Source organism: Danaus plexippus, chromosome 24 (assembly GCF_018135715.1).
Source record: "Danaus plexippus chromosome 24, MEX_DaPlex, whole genome shotgun sequence".
Lineage (NCBI taxonomy): Eukaryota > Metazoa > Arthropoda > Insecta > Lepidoptera > Nymphalidae > Danaus > Danaus plexippus.
In genome coordinates, this window is record NC_083552.1 from 792,573 (window position 1) to 817,287 (window position 24,715).

The 24,715-nt window shown below is 38.8% G+C and overlaps 1 protein-coding gene across 11 annotated transcripts in view; it reads left to right on the top strand.

The window, feature by feature from the left end:
- The window catches only part of LOC116776068 (nuclear factor 1 B-type), a 29,116-nt gene extending 8,993 nt beyond the window's left edge, over nt 1-20,123 (top strand). For 4 of the 11 annotated variants that reach the window (XM_061524213.1, XM_061524223.1, XM_061524218.1 and 1 more), the window contains exons 2-14: nt 8,919-9,074; nt 10,157-10,348; nt 10,590-10,797; nt 11,083-11,154; nt 11,843-11,938; nt 12,178-12,339; nt 13,513-13,614; nt 13,947-14,056; nt 14,529-14,637; nt 14,948-15,087; nt 15,286-15,374; nt 15,758-15,861; nt 16,495-20,123. In XM_061524213.1, the coding sequence (XP_061380197.1) occupies nt 8,919-9,074; nt 10,157-10,348; nt 10,590-10,797; nt 11,083-11,154; nt 11,843-11,938; nt 12,178-12,339; nt 13,513-13,614; nt 13,947-14,056; nt 14,529-14,637; nt 14,948-15,087; nt 15,286-15,374; nt 15,758-15,861; nt 16,495-16,646 (1,692 nt within the window). In that variant the 3' untranslated portion in view covers nt 16,647-20,123. The remainder of the gene's footprint in view (nt 1-8,918; nt 9,075-10,156; nt 10,349-10,589; nt 10,798-11,082; nt 11,155-11,842; nt 11,939-12,177; nt 12,340-13,512; nt 13,615-13,946; nt 14,057-14,528; nt 14,638-14,947; nt 15,088-15,285; nt 15,375-15,757; nt 15,862-16,494) is intronic. The other 7 variants (XM_061524214.1, XM_061524216.1, XM_061524215.1 and 4 more) reach the window with 7 other exon arrangements.
- Nucleotides 20,124-24,715: the final 4,592 nt, after the last annotated feature.

Consider the following 24,715-nt stretch of genomic DNA (forward strand, 5'->3'; position numbering starts at 1 on the left):
CTACGTCACACTTCCATTACCTCATAAACGATAAACTTTCGGAAAGGACTTTAAAATTAGCAAGGACGCGGCTTCGGTGCGACGCGCGGTGGTATTTCTGTGCGACACCAGAGCTCCGATAATTACGCAAGTCGTTTCGAAGATGGCCGCCGCACCATGGCGGCACACGCGGAGAGATGTGCTGTCGCGGGATATTTATGAAATTAGAACTAAAATAGAACCACTAGCCGCTACGGACGAGTCACCTTGGCGGAGCGGCTTATGTAACGAGCGGCGGACTCCGATACAGAATCGACGTTCGATATATGGACGGATCGTTTTCCAAAATTATGAAAATTTTCACGCAATCGATGACGTATCGACGAGTGACGCGTGTTTAGTGTTGCCACTCCTCCGGTCGGCTAATAAATTTATTGTTTGGCATGTAAACGGATGCGTTCGAGCCAAGAAATTACAGCTTCGGTGAAAAAAAAAATATTGAATGAGCCGGCGGAATGATGGCGCAGTCTGATCGGGAGTCGGGAGCGCCTTGCAGCTTGCCAAACACTATCTTGTTTATAGTTCGACACTTGCACAACATTTTTTTGATTATTGCCTGTTTACAAGCGGCGCCCCACGCGCCCGACCCGCGCCCGACCCTCTCCAGACAACACTTTTATCTCAATATTTTTTGCCGTCCTCTTAATTAAGTCTTCCCTAATGACTGCTACTCCATTCAAATCCCTCTCCTCATCCGCATTTCTTCTAGTTTTCGCTAAAGGAACAGCAGAGTCTGTGACCACATCGTTATTCAAAAGCTGCATCAGCCGTGGCGCAGCATTTCAAGTGTCTTCTCCGAGTGTGATCTATGTAATGAATTAATGATAAATATTTGTTCTGAATTTTATTGGCGTTTGGCGCCACGTCTTTAACGTTACTAGCATCGTCTTATTATTAATGATTTATAGTTGTATGCTATTAGATGAAGTTCGTTCGAGTAATATTAAAGATACATCGATATTCGTTGGTGTACATCACTAATAGCCACTGCGCAAATTACCGCTTGAATATTGTCATAAGTCGATGTGAGTAGTGTATAGGGGTATATCAGTTCACACATTACACGGATATTCAAACATACGAGGGCTATATCTTACCCTAAGCCTCGACAACAGAGCTAACTTACACTCGGATTAGTGACGTGGGTAGTTGTAATCCCGTACTATCCCGTGCTATCCCGGGACAACTCCGGGATGTATTTGCATACGAATGTCGTTAAACGTCATCCGTTGGTGTTCGAGACGTCGCCGTCTTAGTCGGATTTGGTAGTTAGGTGTCGTGAATAATTTTCCCTTTTACGGCTCGATGGCTGGATTAGCACGATTCTGGTGAACAGCCTCCGTACTAATGGCCATATTCACGGTTATCTCGACTCATGTTATCATCAGACTGCCTTTAACTTTACACGTACTTTAAATAATCAAACTCATTATAAATTAATCGTTGAATTTAATTTGGGTTCCGCTAACCTCAGAAATCAAATTACGCAATGACACACCGATGACAATAGAAATGACAATAAGCATTACCATAACATATATTATACAACGATAGCCATTGTAGAAAAAAAGTAGGTGCGTGATCAGAATACAGCAGCGAAGAGCATCGAACGAGAGTCACCTTGTGCGACCCACCAAGAATACAAACAAGGGTATTACATGAAGAACAGAGGAGACGCGTGTGCTGTGATAGATGGAACGTGGGATCCCGGAACAGGGCACACTGACATCAAATATTATACAGACGATAACATAAAATCCATATTAATGATCGTTCAAATGTTGTACGGTTATTCTCGAGTAGTTGATGTAAATTCCCGTGTTGAAATTCCGCGTGGAGTGTCGTCTGGAAGACAATTAAAGTTACTTGTAGTAATGAGTTTCAATTTCGCTACATTGTAGAGCACGTTCGCCCGAAGAAAAACTTTCGAGTTAGTTTCCTTTTTTTATTGGTTTTTTATGTCAAGCGTCGGCTTCCGCCTTTTAGCTTCACATACGACACAATAACTCCGTTGTCACATTTTTATTATGACCTTATATTCTGTATTTATATCATCACTTCAATAAAAATTTAAATTTTTTTCTTAATTAAACTTTTTCGAATTATGATAGACTAAAACAATGTCGCAGATTTGATACGGTGAATTAAAATCAACAAAATAAAAGCTCAGTGCTACAATAGTATGGCGTGTTACGTTAAATCAGTTTCATTAAATGGGAGATCACTTATGTAAGATGTCGGTAGTAAAACCGATGTTAGTTAAGTAAAGTAGTCTGATAGCTGAGACAGTTTCCTCATTTGCTAATGAACGAGTGACTACATGGAGTGACTTCGACACTTAAGAGATTTCGACTTAATTCAAGTATTTTTCCACGATTTTGTCATATAAAACATGGTATATTTATATATATATACTATAATGATCTTGTATGTATGTTTGAGTCAAGGAAATTTATGTAAAACGAATAGACCGAACGCAAGTTCAAAGAAACTAATCCACACGAATTTACGGCGGCGACACAGACAACATACAATCAATACAACAATCTGTTTTAGTGGACATTTAAAAAATCTCATCAAATATATTTCAATATATTTTTCCGAATATACTATTTCAGAGGCATTTGAATGTTATCTTCAAAAACAGTTGGGATGATATATTTGCTTTCTTTTTATTATGGACTTATTTTTATGGCGAACAATAAAATATATCTTAACATCTATCCAGCGTTGTTTGTCTCGTTTAAGATGTTTTTCATAAAAAAACCAATATATCTTTTTATTTATGAAAGTTGCAATATTGAAGCTGATTTGTAACAATTCATAGATCGATTAGAATTTTTTTCTAATTATAAATATAAGTTCCTTTGATAGAAATTTCAAATTATATTAAAATTTTACTTATAGTGGATATTTTTTTTACATAAATTATATTTATTGCTAACTAATGAAGCTTTCAATTGATTTTAACAGTACCAGGAATTAATTTATTTTAAATACATGTATCAAGATATTAGTTTTTGACTGTATGCTGACAAACAACGCGGTTGACAACAGACTTATGTTCACGCATTTAATGAGAAGAGATCTCTGTCCGAAAATATAAAAGTGACAGATGAAAAAAATTTACACGATTTTTATATTGTTAATTGCAACACTTGCCATATATAACGAAACTCGTGTAATCTTTATCATTATTATTAAATAATTTTAAATTTACATTAGCACATATTTTATGACGGAATCAAACGAATAGTTTAATGTCATTATTGTATCAGTAGTTAGAATTAAATATATGACAGGTAAATTTTATTTTTATAAATTTTGCGGGTATAATATTTCGTCTATAGTTTTTTTTATAGAAATTACTGAATAAGGCAAATTTCACCTTCATTTATAACACACACAAACATATATATAAACAAGCAAAAATTAATTCATCAAGATCAGTAATTTGTGTGTTGACACGAAGTATATATATATAATGTGTTTAGTGTTGACATCATTATCGTAAAGCAGTCTCCACAAATCCCGGACCAGCTCCAGGATACAGAGGTCCCGTGATGTAGATACGCGAGGAATCTTAATGTATTGTCATGCATAACAGAACTCGGTGGTAGGAAAAATTATGTACCGCTTCTTGAATTATAATTTTATAAACGTTTAAATGAAACTAGTATTATTCGGATTTACTACGCGGATTTTATCATTTAAAAACTACATAATCCCGACGTTTCGGTTACTTTGCAGCAACCGTGATCATGGGCAGACGAGGTGTATTATGTAGTTTTTAAATAATAAAATCCGCGTAGTAAATCCGAATAATACTAGTTTCATTTAAATGAATACTCGCGAAAATCTTAGATCTCATTATTTATAAACGTTTTACGATATCAATGTCTTCTATTGAGCCTATTCTAATAAATCAGTGAAAAATTCTATAGACTATGAACGGACTTAGCGTTTGTTATCAAGTAAGATATTTTGATAGTAGCGTTGGTTGAATCTGTAATAATAACAATAGTAAGGGATTTATTGTAATTGGAAATTATTGAATATAAATACTTTATTAGAACATCGATTATAATACAGTGTTTTGATGTAATTAAGAAATAAGTTTTCTTATTCTGTATCGAAGCAACAAATACGTTGTAACATCTTAATTGTACCCTGGAAGATCTTATACAGAGAACTTTTTGTGTTGTGTAGGTTTTAATTGTATAGGTCATATTGAAATACGATCCCCGCTGTCGCAGAGACAATTTCCTGAAGGAGCTTTTATATAATAAAAATTTTGTATCGTAAATCGTTTTTAAACTGTTATTTCGTGACGTAATCGAATACCTAAGTTTTATAATTTGTGACATCCTTCGTTTTTAATTTATGGCTGTGATCGGAAAAATGTCTAGTCTTGGGCAGAAAAGCCTACGTTCTCTGACACGCTATATACCTAGTGACAGAATTGATCTAAGACTTTCGGGAGTATTTTTAAAAAAAATTAATATCATTCGTATTACTAGGGGTTATTTTATTATTTTAAACTACATACACCCGACGCGACGTTTCGGTTACTTTGCGGCAACCGTGATAACTCATCTCGTCTGGCCGTAATGAATATATATATAATTGTGAAGTAACTTTTTTATTAACAGAATATTTTTACTAAAGGATCATTCGTGTTACAACAATGTCCGTCAAATATTAATTTAAAAGACGTTAATAACGTGAACGTGTAAACGTAACATTGTAATATAACGTTAGCGGAGTTGATGAAGCAGTGCTCTGTTTATTAATATAATATCAATAGTATCGGCTGCATTAGAAGCCGGCTCTCCGAGGAAGGTCGGTGTTGGTGCACGGAGCGTACGACCTCACTGACAGAGGGCGGGCGATTCATTTACGCCTATGACCATTGTGAGAGATTTTAATTTTCAGCTAATGAAAAACTATACTATTTCCCATACACAACTTATAATATAATACAACTCGAGTATGATACAGAGCAAGTATCATCAAATTATCTGCTCGTCTCTGCTTTGATGCGAATAAAGCACGTCTTATTGGAGACGAAAGAAAATATATTTCACGACAAATGTGCTGTTCCGTGCAGATAATATTAGTTAAGAAATTTTTTTTTTTGCAAACGTATAAATTTATTCCGTTCTATCAAAAATATATTAAAGACAAATAATTTGATCGTATAATATAAATTACAGTTGTTTGTAACTTAGTAAGTTTTAATTTTAAATTTATAAGTAAGTGTGCTTTCTATTTATTCAATTTATTGCTGGAGTTATTAGTTTTAATCGTGAGTTATTTTGGTATCTAAGTGAATTGAGATAACTGGATGCTGTACGGAATATAATAATTGTGGAACGCTTTGAAGGATCCATCGCTAGGACTGATAATGCTGCATTAGACTGTTTGGATACCACGAAAGCTTTTATTAAAAGGTCTACACGAGCACTTATTAAGTGTCTCTAGAAAATTTACATAGTAATATAACCTTATTTGATTTATTTTCTGTAAATAAAATACATTTTATGTATATATAAAAAAAACAAATTGAAAATAATTTATTAACTAAATACTAATGAAATTTACGTAAACGTTTGAAAGTTCAAACAAAATTACAAATACCGTAGTATCATTTGGCACATAATTTTAACTTTAAAGCTGTTGTAGAAGAAAAAAGTAATCAACACAAAACACACACATAGACGAAGTCGCGGTTATTAGCTTGTGTGTGTAAATATAATGAGCGTGACCATCAACAAACACCCCGCTACAAGTGGAGCCGCGCGTTTAGTTCTTCAAACTATTTTCTATTTCTGCACAAAGTGTTCAGCTGCTCCCGAGCTTCAACTTGTTGGCTGTATAAATACATCACACTATAAACGATTCAATGCTTTTTAAGCGATTTTGGGAATTAACGGAATATTCATTACTATTATATTGTTATCGAGTTATTGGGAAACGAGGAGACGGTTGTAATTTTGGCGTTCTGCTTTTATTATTGCGTTGTCTTTGATGGTGAGTGTATTCCTAGGTGTTTCTTTTTTGATATCTCACTCCAGCTTTACGACTGTGATCGTAAAGTGAGTTTATTTTATCCTGTTCATTCTCGGTCAACAGAATTTTAACATTTTAAATTGTTTGAGTGTTTCTGGACGGTAATTATGAATATTTTATCGCAAAAAAATATGTATTATAAAATTTAGGGAACAGAAGTTACGATATCCGATCCGCGAGTTCGGTCACAGCCGTCTTTTATAAACAGTATTTATGTTGTTTTATTTCTATAAAAGTTTCTCCCTCTCACGAATGCAACTTTTCTCCACTGTCTTTATATATGTCGATGTTACGTTGGAATTGTTTTGGAATGGGCTTTGTAGGAATTCTTCGCTTCAAAGCTTGGAAATTCTGATTTTAAATTCCGTAGGCGTGCAGGTTAAGTACCTAAATGCATATAATCGAATTTTGCATTCAGTTTACAACAATGGGATTTATTGTAGATATACGTGTTCTGTCCGCTAAGCGTATGCGTTTTTGAACGGATCACTTGTTGCGCGCCAAAACGGCGCGTGGCAAGATGGCCGGTTCGGTTTTTTGATGGCGTCTTTCCGCGTGTGCCGTGATTTTGGCCAGAGCTCCTGTGTGACGTAGTCGACCCAGTTAGGTACGCCAACCGATGCCACGGCCAAGACCAGCTGGGCATTCCCGATGAACCAGCGCCAATATCTATAAAATAAATCTGACGACCGCGAAATAAAGACAAAAAATAATAATAATGCTCCTTGTAAACGGTCGGTTTGCCGCCAAAATTTTCAGGGTGAACGCACTCCAGTGTTTTGGCAATCGCTGTTGGAAGTTTTCCTAGCATTCGGTGTGATTCGATAAGGGATACCTAGTTTTATTGCCCCAGCTACAGTTTGTAAACAGTTCTGGATGTGTGAAAGTCACTCTAGTCGCCTCAATGTCTTTATGTTGTTTTTGTTGTTAGTACCTAGTCTGACTGATCCCGCCACATGTTAACCTAAAACTAACTGCTTCAAACAGCCTCTCGGAATACCATTAAAGTTTGAGACGTGTGAATGTGCAGCATACTGCTATTATTTTAGTATAAGTTAAGCAAATCTCTCAGCTCGCGTCACCTAACTATACCCTAACTTCAATATAGCGGCAACTTCGCAAACTGTTTCCTGTTTAGCATTTCGTTCATATGCTATGTGTTTGCACCTCTTTAGAGGCGCTGAATTTGTGCATCATTTTGGAGCGTTCTGCTGAAATGGCTTTTGTTGGAGCGGGTTTTGCTAGATATCTTTTATTTCGCAGAGTTTAAATTTTTATCATAAGTTTTTTATCGTGTCGCCTTGAATGTTTCCATGTTTTATAATAAATGGTGTGAATCTCTAGATGTCACCAAGTGCATTAACCTTCCCTGGTCAAGTCACTGGCATGTTCTTCGTCGAGAGCTGCCAGTGCCACGTGTCAGATCCTGGCAGCCCAGCAGTGTTCTGTCTAGCCAATGTTTTGACTGTTCTTGTTTATAGTAAATTTTCTTGGAAGTGTAATCATTTAGCGTATGATTCTCATTGATGCTTCCGTACGTAGGTGTTGTTGTGGTGTACTAGTGTTATGGTTATGTTATTTTCGGTTTTATTGCGGGTCTACACGCTCGTTTTACGCGCGGTACACATATCTATCACAATGATTGTCGTGTGCTGTATGCACAGTTGCTGTCACTTGTTAAAACACTCGGTAGTCGTATCGGAGGGAAATCGTGATTGAGCAGACATGACAAATCCTCAATATATTCAAATTTGAGTTCCGAGAATAACCCACTTCATTCCTCGAACAATTACGTATGCACCTAAAGCCGTCTACCGTTATACTATAAAATGGTTGTTAAATTTTGAAAAACAATTGCAAATTCCAATACGAGGAGGAATAAATCAATTGCATTGAATCATGCATACATGATTAGATCAAACTAACAACGCCTTTCGGTTTAGTTAACTTTCATTCTCGAAAGTTAATCCTTGAAGTACGTATAGAACTTCAAACGTAGTTCACACTGATTATAATTTTAAGAAAATAACTATTGTTTTTTTTTAAATCTTAAATGGTTTTAGCGATAAGTCTGACGAATTTCAACGACTTTCATATATATAACAATCTATGTAGCAGTATGGCGTTACTTTGTTATTGCCGAACATATCAAAATGATGTAATATAAAGACTTTAAAACGGAACTTTTGAACTGAAATTCAAATTAGGTTAACGACACGAACAATCGTAACAGTTTTAAATATAGACCGATGTATTAGATGTAAGAAAAAGAGGTCTTCATAAAAGGTTATTTATACTAAAAAATAGAAAAAAAGTCTATTTATAAAATATGTTCGTTAGATATTATTGATTAGGAATTGTTTAATGTAATTTTTGTAATGAAGTTATGTATGTAGACATGTTTTACTTCTAGAAAGGGTAGTCAGTAATTTTTTCATTTTATTCGATTATTAGATATATTATCTTTGAAAAATTCAAGCGCTAAACGGCCATCTAAAAAGTTTATACAATAGAGTTGAGTAAGATTTAACCAATCCAACTTGTATGATGCGACTTACTTTGGCCTCTGGTTTCTTTTGTTACTTTATGAATGCTTTGTATGTAAATAATGTTTCGAGTGCAAGAATAATAGACGTAAAGTTCTACTGTGTTAACATTGTTACTATTAACATTTATATGATTTTTTTAATGTCAAATAAGAAAATCAAATATGACAAAAAAAAAAAAATTGGTCCCATGTCGGGCGCCAGTGACCTCAGAATTACAATAACCTTTTTAAATCCGGTTGATTTCTTGAATGTTCACAGGACGAGTTCCATCCGTTCATAGAGGCCCTGATGCCTTTTGTAAAGTCCTTTTCGTACACGTGGTTCAATTTGCAAGCGGCCAAAAGGAAATATTACAAAAAGCACGAGAAACGGATGAGTCTAGAGGAGGAGCGACACACTAAATATGAACTACAGGTAATTCTAATATACTATATCCCATGACTCATATCACAGATACATTGAGTTGAGGTTCTGTATGTAACGATATAAGTATACGCTGTTTGTATTAATATTCAAAGTGCACTGCAAACAAAATACAAGCTCGCAAAGTTTCCAGTCGACTTATCAATATTGCAGGTCCTACAGAATTCAATTTTTGAAATGTTAACGAATTTTCGCGATGCGGAAGATACAAAACAAAGATGTCTGCATTCGCAGGCAGTCGCAATGCGTCTATCGGTAAAAGATATTCCCGCTACGAATGCTGAATACCGCGGCACACGACCATACAACACAGATATCCTAATTTTGATTAAAACTAACCCCCAACAGGCCAGAATTTATGAGGGTATTATTAAAAATTATTGTTTAATTTGGTGTTTGTATTGCCATATTTACGATGTACTTTACTTTTATGATGACGTGGGATGGTCTTTATGCATTTTGCTATTAACGCAGATGACAAAGTGCGCTAACTATTCGATAATCAAGCTTTGTATTTACTAGTAATATACCATTATTATAAAAACATTATATATTTTAGTATACATAATTTATGTGTAGAATATTTTATCATTTTGTGTATTAATTACTGAACGTATATATGTATACGTGGTATTTGAACGTGTGATGTGTCTTCACACTGATGGATGAAGCTCTTTATGAGTGGTTCGTGTAATTTACAGTCTTAGATTAATAACCCAGCTTTATTATAAAGATGGCTCGGGTTCCGTCCGTCGGTTATATCAGCGAGAAAATTAAACAAATGATTCATGAATATGAAAAGTGGTCGGCTTATTTGTATATACGGTATACTATCATGACATATCACGAAGGTTTTGAGGCGCTGTGAGGAATAAAGTTTTCTTTTTGGTACATAAAAATTTCACATAGCCATTGTAATTGGTAATATTGAAAAAATAATATAATATTGATAAAAAAATGAATTTAACCGTCGTTTATAATGCTTAGGTTTCGTCTATTGAACACGTAGTAAGCGACAGTTCAAATAACTTCAACAAATTATAAAATGATACCGAAACTAAAACGAATTCCAGAACGAGAAAGCAGAAGTGAAACATAAATGGGCATCGCGGTTATTAGGCAAGTTGAGGAAAGATATCACACAGGACTGTAGGGAGGACTTCGTGTTGAGCATCACAGGGAAAAGACCAGCCGTCTGCGTGCTCTCCAACCCTGACCAGAAGGGGAAGATGAGGAGGATAGACTGTCTGAGACAAGCTGATAAGGTGAGCATCAAGACTCTCACAGACACCGGACCAGTACGAAACACGACACTTGAATCGTCACATTACGTTCCAAGTTTTTCATTGATGAACATTGATACTATCCTGGGATACTATTTATGAATGAGAACCTGGGGACGTTCCGTAGTGTGAGGGTGCAAAGTTGTTGTAATGCTACAAATCGTGATATTAAACTCGACGTTATCTTTAATTACGATACTAACGGCAGTAACTCTCGTTCTAGGTGTGGCGATTAGATTTAGTGATGGTTATATTGTTCAAAGCGATACCCCTAGAGAGTACGGATGGTGAACGTTTAGAGAAACACCCCGAGTGCACCCAGCCGGGGCTGTGCGTGAACCCCTACCACATCAACGTGTCAGTGAGAGAACTCGACCTGTACCTGGCGAATTTCATCAACAGCTATGGTAATGGAAGCGACGGTCTGCCAGGTCTCTCGCTCTGTTATATCATCGCTTAAAGACTTCTGCCAATGAGTTCCGATGGTTGTGCCACTGACTGATTCGCCTACCCTCGTTCGTCGCTCGGATTTCGATTTGAGCTCGTCCTCCATTACTCCAATGAAGTGTTAATCGTCCTAGAATCTATTTCATAGCTTAAGGAACTCGTTGGCACTGGTTATTTTTTTACCAATATGTAGCGATATCTCTGCATGTTATGCTGTAACAGCTGTCTGTAGTCGGCTACTTTGTGTTCATACTGTCGATATGTTTCAGATATACTTAGCGGATCTCTCTCGCCTCACCCGAATAGGGACAAAGAGAATGAACACGAGGCTAAGAACAAAGGTAAAACCGGCTCGTGTCGGTCCCGTGTCGTGTCGTGTCGTGGTCTTGGCCGTGTCGTGTCATTACAGATGACGCTCTCATTATATAACTCGATATATTCGTCTCGTGCGCGTTTTGTGCGCATTTAATTCCGTCGGTCCGGAGTGCAGCTCGGTCCGTCCGTCTTATACAATGTGAGCGTCATCGTTAGTGTCATTAAACATTTTTCATATAAATCCACACTAATGTTGATGTCTGTTTGTTTGCACTCGCTTTTGTTGTTGTAGACTGTGTTCCTTCTCTTTCTCAATCTCTGTCTCCGTGTAACTCTTCACAACTATTATCCAGTGGATGCTTTCTACACGACGGATCCGTTCTCTTAACTTTCGGATCTTTTTTGCTGTATAAATATAGTTTCTTAATGTGTTCGTATTATAGTTTGTATATAGACTTGTTATCTATGAAAGTATGTTAGCTGTAAAAAGTTACATTACGAGATATAAGTTCCGGTGTTATTTTAAAAACTCTGAACTCACAGTATCACAGTCATCTATTTCACACTTTAAGATAGCACCGCGGATCTCTGTTGGTTTTAGCCGTGTTTTGATGTATGTTGTATGCTGGCCACACCTCTAGTCCGCGCTAGTCCCCGCTGTGGTGTTGTGTGTATGTTAGTGTGTTCTATAATATCTCGATACGTGGGTTACAGGGTATACCCATAATCCATACAACGGTGTTATTTGCAACGATATCATTTTAGCGACCGGTGTCTTCTCTTCGAAGGAGCTTTGGAAGCTGTCTAAAGGTTAGTTCGTTATCTCTACTCGCATTTTCTTATGAGACTTTAGGTCACCATCGCTCTGTATAGTATGAGTTAAATCAAAATTTATTTGATTCCTACCAAATATTAGAAATATTCTGAAGACTATTTTTATTACAAATAAAAAAAAATTAATATCACGAAATTTTTTTGTTAATAATATTTTACAACATAATTTGTGGATGGTTGATCCAGACTGTTAATAAAGGTATATGGTGTTCCAGCGTCTATCCTCCAGGAGACGGGAGCGGAGTCCCCGGGAGGCTCCGGCGGCGGTATAAAATTGGAGTCCACGTACTACGGCTACAACAGTCCAGCGCCGCCCGCCTTCGAGCCGCAGACCGACCGGGGCACGCCCTCCGCCATGCTGGTCGGACAGTGCTTCAGTGAGTAGCTCTCACATACACATCATTTAGGACGACGTCTCAGTGAGACGAAACCTCTCAGCATTCCATGGATTCACCGCGCGGGTGCGGGTCCATCACGTTGCAGGGAGAGGAGCTTCAACAGTGCCTGGGACTTGCGGCCTAGGTGTAGGGTTAAGGTGCGTCTATCTAACGCGCTTTCAAACGCTCACCTCCACCGTCCAAGCTTCTCTATCTAGCTAACCAAATTTGAAAGAAACCTACCAGGGCTGCCGTCGTAGTACGTTCCAAGAATGAACTGATGTTAGTTCTGGACAGGCTCAAGTCTTTTAGCAGGTTGCAGAGAGATTTAGCCGTCACACTCTTGAACAGCCTCACACGTATTCTCAGTTCCCGACTTCTTCAGATATAACAATCACTTTGTTTCTTCTTAAATCCCATGCCTTTTCTTGTCATCGCTTATTATCCTTCAAATGATTTCGCGAACAGCGTCACAGACCAAAGTACAACGACCTCAAATCTCTTCCTATATAAAGTGTTTGTAATACCTCTAAGTCATCGCGGGGCCCAAAATTAATTTAATATGTCATACGTTATTCAACATTAATTCGTACATAATATAGTAACGATTGTTTAATGTATCTGTTCTGCAGATCTTGGTAACAGACACACATACATATTGTAATGTGTAATGCGAGTGTTAGCGATTCGGGTCGCGTCCGCGTGTCGTATGTGCGCGGCGTATAGCGCGTTGAATCATCTTGTTATTAGACTACCTCCAGTTCATTGTTTGGGTCGATGACTTTATTTAATTGTTTGCGATATAAATTGAGGTAGGTTTATACAGATACATGTGTTTACATTTAAATATACAATTAATTTATTACATTTAATGTGAGTGAGTCTATTTCTTTATATCGGTAGAATATTGTAAGTAATAAGATTGTTTACGAAAGCATATCTTAATGTTAATTTGAATTTTAAAAATATGGGATTTACATTTTTAAATTCAAATCAAAAAATTAGCCAATTAGTTAGAGCACGGTAGCCCAGTCAGCAAAGCGACTGGAACGCGACATTGCTGTAGTCGCAGGTTCGACTTTATTTCTTATCAGTGAAGTTCAGAGCATATTTCCAAATCGGTTTTCATTATATCTCTATATCCATGTAACGTGTCCGTCGTTCCGTCCGCAGGTATCCCTCACAGCTCGGCGGGCCTGAGCGGCCAGTCGCCTCTCGTTCCTTCCAACACCATCTTCTACCAGCACGCCCCGGCCGCCGACACTCACTCCACTCGTTAGTTATATCACATATATAATATATTTATTAATTTTCGTAACCGGTATCTATGGTCCCACTCGCTGTATGTATGTTTCTCTTGGGAACTATAGATCACTTAAATATCACAATACTTGATTTTTCTTCTCTTTATTTATCCCGAAATTCCGTGTAGTTCCCGCGGGAACTACACGGAACGCAAATAGCGCTGCGCTTTCATTCATAATTTTATTAATCTATCGATATATCTGTGATCGGCGATTCCGACATCCGAGCGGCGAAAGTCGCGGTCAAAAGTTGTATCCCTTTGATGTAGTCTAATCTAATAAATCTGTCTGTTTCACGAACAGCGTCGGAGTCTCTGAACCAGCACGGGAAATACGAGGGCGGTCAGGACTCGCTCGGGGACTTCGTGACCTTCGTGTGTCAGGAGCCGCCCGCGGACGTGCAGCAGCTACAGGTGGATATTAGACACCGCACACTTCCATCCACGTTCATCTCATGCGCCTTCACCCAACAGGCGACGTGGGAGGAATCCCTCAGGCTATAGGGCCTGGCATTGTATTTCACGCACAATAAAGCACCTCGTGTCCTTGGAGCGGATCGAGCACGAGAAACTATGTTGCTATATTAATTATTATCTTTTCAGTTGCGGGTATTTTTAATTCCACGTACAAAGGGTCGCTACCCGATCCGTAATGAAATTGCTGTAAAGTAATCAATAAGGTCGGGAAAATGAGAATCAAAATAACATCCCTAAAAAAATTATAGTTTCATTTTAATTGTATTCAATTCGTCTGTTTTCTCCACAAGAATCAAATTTCAATGAATGTTATACCAAAAATATGCAGCGATGGTTTGTAAGGACCTATCGTCTCACCCACGCTCTTGGACTGTCCATCATTCTCTGTATCTGTCGTGTCCGTGTCCAGGTGCACAGCCTGTCTCGTAGTCCCAAACCGCCGTACTTCAGCAGCTCGATGCTGCCCCCGCCCCCGCTCCCGCCCATGGCCAGGCCGGTCACCATCATCAGATCCACGGGTATGTTTCACAGCTTCCACTTATATAAAATTAATACTTTATTTACATAACTTTATAATTGTTTACGAGATGATTAAATGCCAATAATCTTTGTAATTTGTCAAAAAAGCTTCACTATATGCTAGTCTAGTCCTGCGTGTTTGATCGTATTAAGTGTACCACTAACTGCAGTATTTCGGTCTGTAGTCATATTCTTGTGGCAGAGACAGTGAAGTCCATGTAATGCTAGCGCAGGCAGCGTTTATTCTGCCCGTGTGTACAGCCTCCTATTCTAAGTATCGTTAAGTTCATGTGTGTTGTACATGTGCAGCGAGCGAGGCGGGCGGGGGCGGCGGATCCCCCTCGTCCCCGGAGCTGCGCTCGCCGCCCGCGTCTCCGCGCCGCCGCTCCCCTCACTACCGGGACTGCGCCCCCATCAGCCACTTCAACCACTTCCACCAGCCGCAGCAGGTGTGTGGTCGCCGGGTCCTTGCAGTTCTCATGAAGGTCGTCTAATGACCGACGATCATCTGTTCGATGTTTATTCCTTTATAGATCGCGTGACTGTGTGACCGCGCCGGTACAAACTCATACACCCCGCGTCTGTAGCTTCTTGTATCTGTGTCGTGAGTGTCGGTGTTTATATTCTTTCCAATATATGTCCCCCAGGTGTTCAGTTACGGTGCTGTGGGAGGGAGCTCTCCCCCGGGGGGACTCGGCCTGTACGCCCCGCGGGCCGCTCCTCGCGCTCCGCCACGGTAATACACACATATGAGCACATATTGTATACAGAAAAATGCAAGTAAATGATTAGCATTCCCGAGTCACGAGGTCTGGACGCAACGCACTATGCTAATGCACGTCCCTCACTCGCTCACACCAAAACTACTCAATGAATTATAATGAAAATTATATAAGCTAAATGATGTTTTAAATACGAGTCTTAGCGACGCTCCCTCGAACATACATGACAATTAGTTGTGTTTGAAGTTACAAACAGACAATAGATGGCGCTGTCGGCTGGTCGGCTCTCCATTTATTGAATTCAATTTCAAATGCCACGGAGACAAATCTAAAAAATACTAGCGTTTTTTATTCGTACTAATCGCTTTGTTCAGGATAGTGCTAACGATCACTACAGTTATGACCCCTACAGATGGAACGCGCCCTTCCCCACGCTGGAGGACGAGTTCAACATCATGACGGCGCCCGCCGGACCCGACCACGTCGTGTTGCTGGATGACGGTAATCACACTACACACATAACACACGAGCGGCGCCGCGCCACGGGAATAGTATCTGGGGGGCTGTAGCGCCGCAGAACGCCTGTCGGATAAGGTCATGACACGGATCAAGCAGTCAGGTTCCGGCATGATACCTGAGGGAGCCGGCTCTTAATAGTTGCCTTATCATTAGAGTCGAGTACGATGTACCAAGCATTTAGTGCTTGGTTATGAGGGTAGTTTGATAACGTGATGTTTTCCTTCTTGCTCATAGCAGCAAAGGAACAGCTCAGTTTCCTGCGTCTGTGTTTTCCTATTATAATTTGTGTGTCATGGCTAGAGTCAATACTGTGACGGTTCGCTCACCACCTCCGACTTTGATTCAAAGGCAGGAATGTCATCCGAGCGATATCCATTGAAAATAAAAAACACTGATCAACTTCTTACGAATTACAAAAGCGACTTTAGTAGAAGTTATGAGTATAGCTTTACGTTGCTACGGGAAGTGTTCATTAAAGGTTTAAAGAGTTTCCTCTAAAGTAGTAAATTCCTCTCACCAGAGACGTGAGGCTTTAAACAGGGGGGAGGGTGGTGGCCGCAACTCTCGCTCGATGGTTAATCTTGGATCATAATTGTGAAGTGTTCTACATTCCAGAGCGGTTCTTCCAATCGAACGTGATATCGTCGGACGGGTCGGCCATGGACACGTCGGGCGCGGGCGTGGGGTCGGTGGGGTCGGTGGGGCCGGGGGGGGAGGGCGGCGAGCTGGCCCCGGACAAGCCGCCGCCGGAGCTGCGGTCGCCGTGATCCCCGCACGAGGCGTCCCTGCCCCGCTGGACGCCCGCGCCTCCCCCGCACTGGCGCCCCGTCACACATCGGACTCCATGACCGCCGTACTGCACATTTCGTTTCTCGACAATAATTTTGGCCACACTGAGGTTCCGATGTCTCGCCTCGCGGAGTGAAGCGGCCGGTGTGCGTGTTGATGGTCGAGGTGGGGCTTCGATCGGGACTTTGGATGTTCGTTCGGTCGGGACCGCCGCGCCCGTCTGTGGCGGGGTGCGGCGGCCTCCCGCGGCCGGCCGCCGTGTGGGCGATGAAATGGATCGCAGCCGTCGGAAAAATGATGTAAAAAATATGACGTTACCGTACTGTAAAACATATATTCTAATATTTTTATAGAATATGATCGAGCCTTCCAGTAGTTTAGTGAGACGTTATAAATCTGCTTAAAGGATCGTGAGCCGCCCCGCCGCCGCCCGGGCCGCCCGGGCCGGCCGCAGGGTCGGTGTGATATTTTGAATTGTTTTTGTTTCGTTGTTGTGCGTTTGTTCGACCTAGTGTAAGCGATTAGATTAAAAGGTTTTTTGTTTAACTTATTGAACGAATATTTAAGACAGACGGAGCCTTGCTTATGATTACTTAGACGTATTTAGACGCTGGGTCCTCATCTATTGTTTCGGAACGAACTTTCCGTTCCCCCGGACGCGCCCGCCGCGGCTCGCGGGGGCGCCGGGCGGGAGTAGTGCGGTATATATAAAAGTTGAAGTCAATTACGAGAGTTCGCATCGAAACCGATAGCCGTAGATCTGTCGAGGGATATTATAATGGGTGCCTTTACTAAAGAAAACGTATATTGAATAGGATATTGTAGCGTTTTGTTTGATCCATCCATTTAAAGTTATATGGTCTCATCGTAGTGTCGGTCGCACCGGACACGCCGACAGCAGATCAATGTCGGCCTCTCGTTCATCGCACGATGTGTAACCCGCCTTACATCACCCGATGTCTGTTCTCAGCCTTCATGAAGTCATTCGTTCCTTTCTCTACCCTGTGTCGTTCGCTATTCGAGTCTACCCTTCCCGCGGCCATAAGTGAGAAGCTAGTCATTAGTGTTACAATGTAAATTTATTGTACTTAAAAATAGAGAGTATTTACAAAAAAAAACCTCCTTACGTTTACTAGTAAGGGAGAACTAAATTCGTGGCCAAATTACACTTAATGAGATCCAAGATATATATACACAATTTTTAATAGATTTAGATTTAAGCGGTGTACGTTGATTTGTAGGCGACTTCTTTCTCGGTATTTTTTCTTTACAATCTAACGTTATATATACGTATATATTTTGTTTCCGATGTTTTTCAACCGACGAACTCAGTTTTTGAACTCAGTTTCGTCGACCGTTATCTTTGTTCGGAGATATTGTTTTTTATGGATACAATACTTTGCCGTACGATGATTAGCGTAGCATAGTGGAACTAGCAATAAATGACAAGCAATAAAATATATGATATAATATATAAACGGCTTTAGTGAAGCTAGGTCGGTACTGAATCCACTGGAATATTTGTATTGCCATATATTTTGTAGACACGTCGACGGGCCGAGTCCGTCTCGGAGGCGCAGCTCGCCAGTCGGACGGTCGGAGAGGCGGGGACTATAGTCAATTGCTAGCTGTAGATGGAGGGTAGGACGTAGACAGTAGACGCGTAGACCGACAGACGCCGGCGTCGCCGACACGGAACGCCGGCGCGGCACCGACTGTGATCCAATCGTTCGTTCAGCAGGTGTCTCATATTGGAGTAGGTTGTGTATGGCACGGAGCCGGTCGGTGGTATATTGTCACATAGGGCGATGCGTTTTGTTACGGACGTGCGAGGAGATGTACATTTGTTATGGACGACCTATATAGATTCAGTAGAAATAGCTTCGCAATAGAACCACGCGACAGGCGCCTCGCTCACGCCGAGGTGTCCAGCGGCCCAGGAGGCGCGCGTCGGCCCGCGCCGCGCGGTGTCAGCGACGAGGTCTGTCGTCACGTTTACTTTACGGGAGTTCGGTTAGCATCCTTGTTGTGGTGTGGAGTAACGGAGCCTAAACATTATGTGCCTTAGATACAACAATATTGTATATTTACGATGCGTTCTATACAACGTGCTAACTAGAAATAAAAATTTTAATATTATTTTAAAATGCCTCGTCCTCTTAATGTCGTTGTTGTATTGTTTACGCGAAGGCTTGTACGGATGTCTTTACTGTTGTGTACTGATCCTGTTTTCGTGGTGACTCCTTCGACCCACCTTCCCCGTTTCCTTTGTCCTCTTGACTCCGATAGTTGTTTTGACCGACGGAACCCTCGTCATCACAAGTTAAGTAATGCTTCGACGCGTAGTTTCGCTAATGATAATGTATCCTATAATTTAGTACTTACCCTATACCCTTACCTATCTATATGCTTATATAAGAATCGCGTTATCGATTAGCCTCGCTTTTTCTTTCCTTATCTATATCTATATCTATATCTATATCTATAGTTTCCGCGTCGCTTCTTTATATCTATAATCGTTTATATTTTCATCCTAAAGTAAAATCCGTCTTAATAAGTTTTTCTTTTGTATGGACTAACGTACGTAATTAATTGTAAAGTTGTAACTTAGATCTAGTTATGTTTTAGTTGAACGAATTAATTTAGCGAATTTAAATTATATTTTCTCGTCGATGTCTTTTGTTTCTTTGTAAATATATTATTTATAATTTTCTATATCAGAGTTGCGATGTTTCTGTTTAACTCGTCTCGGTAATGTCACTCGCGTCTTGATCTAACATAACTCACCGACGCCGTGCTGTCGCCGATGGATTTTTTTTTTATTTTTTCCCTTTTATATTACGATGGTTTAAACTTTAACTTGTTTCATTATAATTCTGTATTGTGGTACTGCTTGGGTGAATCGGACGAATGTGACGTCATTATAAGTACATTCGTGTCGATTTACACACGCGACTAAACGATAGACTTGTAAAAATGTTATTACATGTATTTTTAACCTATACATAGTAAGATATTTATAGAATTTTGGTCGTTTAATTATTTTGAACGACTTGTTATAAAGAAAATTGGTGCTTAAAGCTTAAACAAAAGGAACAGTCACGAGCTGTGTATTGTCGGAGGATGGAGCATACAGCATGCGTTGTTATGCTCATTTATACGGAGTTATTGGAAACCATGGTTAAAACAATCAAATTGTTTATACAAATCAGTTTAAAAGAGTTTTAATGTTAAACACTCACCGTTCGACATGACATGACTTCCCGCGCTGTCACTTGACGCACACTACGATGGGTTCTTTATACGTCGCGTTTCGTTTATGCATTGGGTGTTTTATGATGCGATGGTTTTAAATGATTCCGTACTAAATAAGCAATTATAATAATGTAGGTAAACTTTGCTCAATAACGATGAAAACTGAAAGTGTTACAGTTGATGCAATACAAAGATACATATATAGTTGTTTTATTTCATTATCCTGAAGCTGTTTTATTATTTTTACCAATAAAGTGTTAGTTTTTATTAGGTTTTGGAATAAAAATTCAAAATGATTATTTAATAATGCGTCCCCCATTAAAAAAAAATTGTCTTTAGTTTGTTTGTCACTCAGTACTGACAGATAACGAGGTTCACATCTGAAGACATCTCGGGTGAAGATGTGTTAGTATATCTATGCGAAATATTTTATCAATGTGATATTTTTTTTATGATAAAACGAGCAGACGGCCTACCTGATGAAGGTAGTTACCGTCTTCCATGGACATCCACAACATAGTTTTGCGGATGAATTGCCACTCTTGATTAGGGAAAGGAGAGGAAAGGGAAAAGGGAAAGGTTGGGAACAGGGAAAAGGCAACCGGCTCTCTCACTCATCGGACGAAACGTAACCGTTAAAAGGTACTTCTCGTCGGTCTTCTGTAAGAGGGTGGTATTTCCCCGGTCACACCAGCCCATATCCGGGCTGCAGTAACTTGACCACAGCTAGGCTCTACCACCTGAAGATTGATATATATTACAAGACAATATAACTCATGAAGGTCTTCATGTGTGAAGAGGCCTTTGCTCAGCAGTGGGCTCCGATAGACTGATGATGATGATTATGACTATAATTGAAGCTGTAGAATACTTGTTGATGATATTTTATTTCTGATATATTTTTTTATAAAGCCGTCGAGGATTTAAAATTTTATAACTTTAATACTCTTGATCCTGAATACAAATATGTAACATACAAGTGATATGTTTACACGTAGTTATGTAAGGATTGTTTCTTTGTTCCTTTTTAATACTTTTCTATATATATATATATATATATATATTTGCATTGTCCTCGATACATCTTTCGTTTAAAAAAATACTAGACATGACAGGCCACAGATAAATATGGGATTTAAATTTAACATAAGTAACAAGGAATTAATAGAATCAGGACGTAAGTTATGGCATTTACTTCAGAATGTCAGAATCGGTTTATACAGAGATTGAAGGAGGACTTTGAGTTAATGAGATCTAAGATTTTCGCGAGTTTTATTCAATTAAATGAAACTAGTATTTTTCGGATAAACTACGCGTGATTTATTTTTGTAAAAAACTACATACTCCCGACGTTTCGATTACTTTTCAGCAACCGTGATCAGGGCATGGCATGAAAGTCTTTCGACGAGATGAAAACCTTATTTTATTACAGAACTATATATTCCAGCACATCAGTCCTTAGAGACGGAACCTCTCAGCGTTCCATGGATTCACCGTGCGGGTGACGCGTCCATCCCGTTACAGGGAGAGGAACCTCAACAGTGCCTGGGACTTGCGACCCAGGTTTAGGTTTAAGGGTTCCTATCTAAAGCTCGTTAAACGCTCACCTCCACTATCCAAGCTCCTCTCTCTACCTAACCAAATTTAAAACGAACCTACTAGGTCTGCCTTCGAAGTACAATCCAAGAGTGTTCTAGATTCTGGATAGGCCCAAGTCTTTTAGTCCAGGCATAAATACATGGAAGTATTAGTAGATATTATATTCTCCTAGCATGAGCTACTAGATATGGTGTGGTCTACGCCATAGTACTGTTCTTCGTGTGAGTAGAAAGTTGGCTAGTTACATAATACAGCGCACAAAACTATATTGGAATCATAGATTCTGGAGAATGGAAGTCAAACACGTTGTTCAAGTAAATACCCGAAAAATACTACTACGACCTACACATAAAATCAGGAGTGATTGTTTAGATTGAGCCCCTTAAACCTACACCTGGGTCGCAAGTCCCAGGCATTGTTATAGCTTCTCTCCCTGCAACGCAATGGACCCGCACCACGAGAATCCATGAAATACTGAGCTCAATATGTCTTTGACCTTAACATAATTCCAAAATATTTTTACTCATGTAAAAACGTAACTAAAATTTTAAACAGCCTGAATGTCCGGAACTTAGATTCATTTTAACAGGAGTATTAACCTAGCTTAACAAACATTCAGGGCGGTTCTTATAGCAATTCCATATAAATAAATTAATATTATGTTGTATTATTAATAATCTTTTACTTTGTCAAAAGTATTTGCAATGTGGTTCACATATTTCTCTTTGTTATTTTTAATTTTGTTTCTTAATGTAGCATGTTTGCGACGATTATCTCGAACGGCTCAAAGCTGTAATAAAAAAGGCCTACTTTCACCAGCTACAGGTACTCCAGGAAGCTGATGTAGATTCCTTTAGATACAAACAATTACGTATAAGGAGAATGAATTCCTAAACGTTTAAGGCGCGTTAGATAGGGAACCCTTAAACCTGCACCTGGGTCGCAAGTCCCAGGCACTGTTGAAGCTCCTCTCCCTGCAACGCGATAGACCCGGCACCCGCACGGTGAAACCATTGAATGCTAAGAGGTTTCGTCTCTTAGAAATGTTATATAATTAAATTCTGTATATATTTCTTTCTTACAATTGCATCGTACAGATTTACATTATGTAGGTCATACATCAATAGTTTCGTTAAGGGTTAATTTAATTAAAAAAAATATATTTTAAGTAAATTCTGCTAGCTGTTTTTGGTGCTGGTAAAAATATAACAAGGGTCTTCTTTTAATGAAATTATTAATTATTAAAAAAACGCCTCTATTCCATTCGACAAACTCCTACGTGTTTCCTCCACACAGGAGATGCTCAAGATTATAATTTGTCTAACAAATAAAAACGTATATTTGGGAAAATATTCCACGATTCAAAGTTTAAATAAAGTAGAAATTAATAACTCACCAGTATCCTTAGTATAAGTGTCTGTCGTAACACTGCATACGGAGCGTTCGATAGTGTAACGAAAAGAACTCTGGAAATAGTCTTGAAAAAAAACGGAAAAAGTATATAAAAATGTAATTTGCTTGTAATTAATACCTAGCTAGAGTGTTTCATTATTGCCGCCTTATTCCTAGAACAAAGGAATTATTCAATTAAGTAAAGACATGGTTTATTCAGTGGAACTAAATTATTAAATTATTAAATAAGAAATATAAAAAAAACAACATCGATCTAACAATGTCATTGAACTGTATATATATCGAGAAGATCAGAAGTATCTGTCATTTAAAATAAGTTAATATAACCAGCCACGGAGGTTAAAATATTTTCGGAAGTGAAATTCTACTACGGATAACACAATCGCCTTTTAACTTTTACTCTCAAAATGCGATCATGAAAACAAGAGGACGGAGGAAAGCGAAAACGATGCCGAATAAACTATAAGCGAATAAAAAAATATTAATCGATTTTATTTAAATACATAATATGTAACATATTATATTTATAGGATATATTATTTAGCTATATTGTATTATTTGATAATTAGAAGTAATTTTTCTTATTCAAGGATTCAATATATTGATATTTTAATTATATAATATACGATTGTCCTAAATAACATTTGTTATAATAGTATTGAACTTAATATCCAAGTCCAATAAATCGAAGTCGACATTTCGCGATCGCAAAAATCAATAGTCGATGTAACGAGCAGTGAGCTAGCGGACAGCGCACCAATATTATAATGTATTGACGACATATTCATTTTAAGCAAAAAGCAACCTTATTGCTTAACATTACATCTGAATTTCATCTGTGTAGTTTCCTGTTTTGTTACTTTACGTATTGGACGTTGCATAGACCGGATAATCGACGGCTAGCCTTGTGCGATATCGATTTTACCGAGGGCTGTTTTATAGCGAACCGACAGATATACATCTATTTCGCTCACATGCAAGCGTCAGAGCGTTCGAAAGAGAGAGAAAGCTATAATCGAAGAGTACTTTTATTTGGTGGTCCGTTGTCATGGCGACGGGCGCAGGGGTAAAATTTTCCAATACGATCCCGTTATCAATTTTCGATAATTCAGGTCATGGATGTCGTTGTAAATGTATTTATTGATGGGAATATTCGACAATAACTACAAGATGACGATATTGAGAAAGATATTAAACTATGATAAATACTAAAGATTGATTGTCATTGACGATCATTCGTAATAACTATCATTGTAGAAACGCTATTATTTACATTGTTGGGAAATCAATAAGAAATAGGTCATTATTTAATACGACCAAATCTGATTTTTCGTAATGATTGTTTTAAAACTATCTAAAAATTCACCCTAAATATTTTTATAAAGTATCCCTTCATTGTATGGGCCCGGGTTATCGACCCCGTAGTCAGTATGAGCGTGTCCCTTGATCGATAAAACAATCGATGTGACGTCACGCCGGCTGCGCGCGCAACACACGCGGGGCGCCATTACGATACGGGTTCATAATAAAAATACTCTTTTAGGACATTACTATTGTTGTGCTCAGTTTTTTACTTATACAAATGATTTAATATTTTTACCATTTATAGATAGCTAAAAAAAAATCAGTGATATATTTGAGTTATGATTTTATTGCGAGATCGAACATGTATAAGAATTATTGTATTTAAAGAATATCCCCATTATATTTTTTGCAACCTGGGTCATATTTACGTGACAGATGTGACGTGAGATGGAAAAACCGACAATATTTAATTATA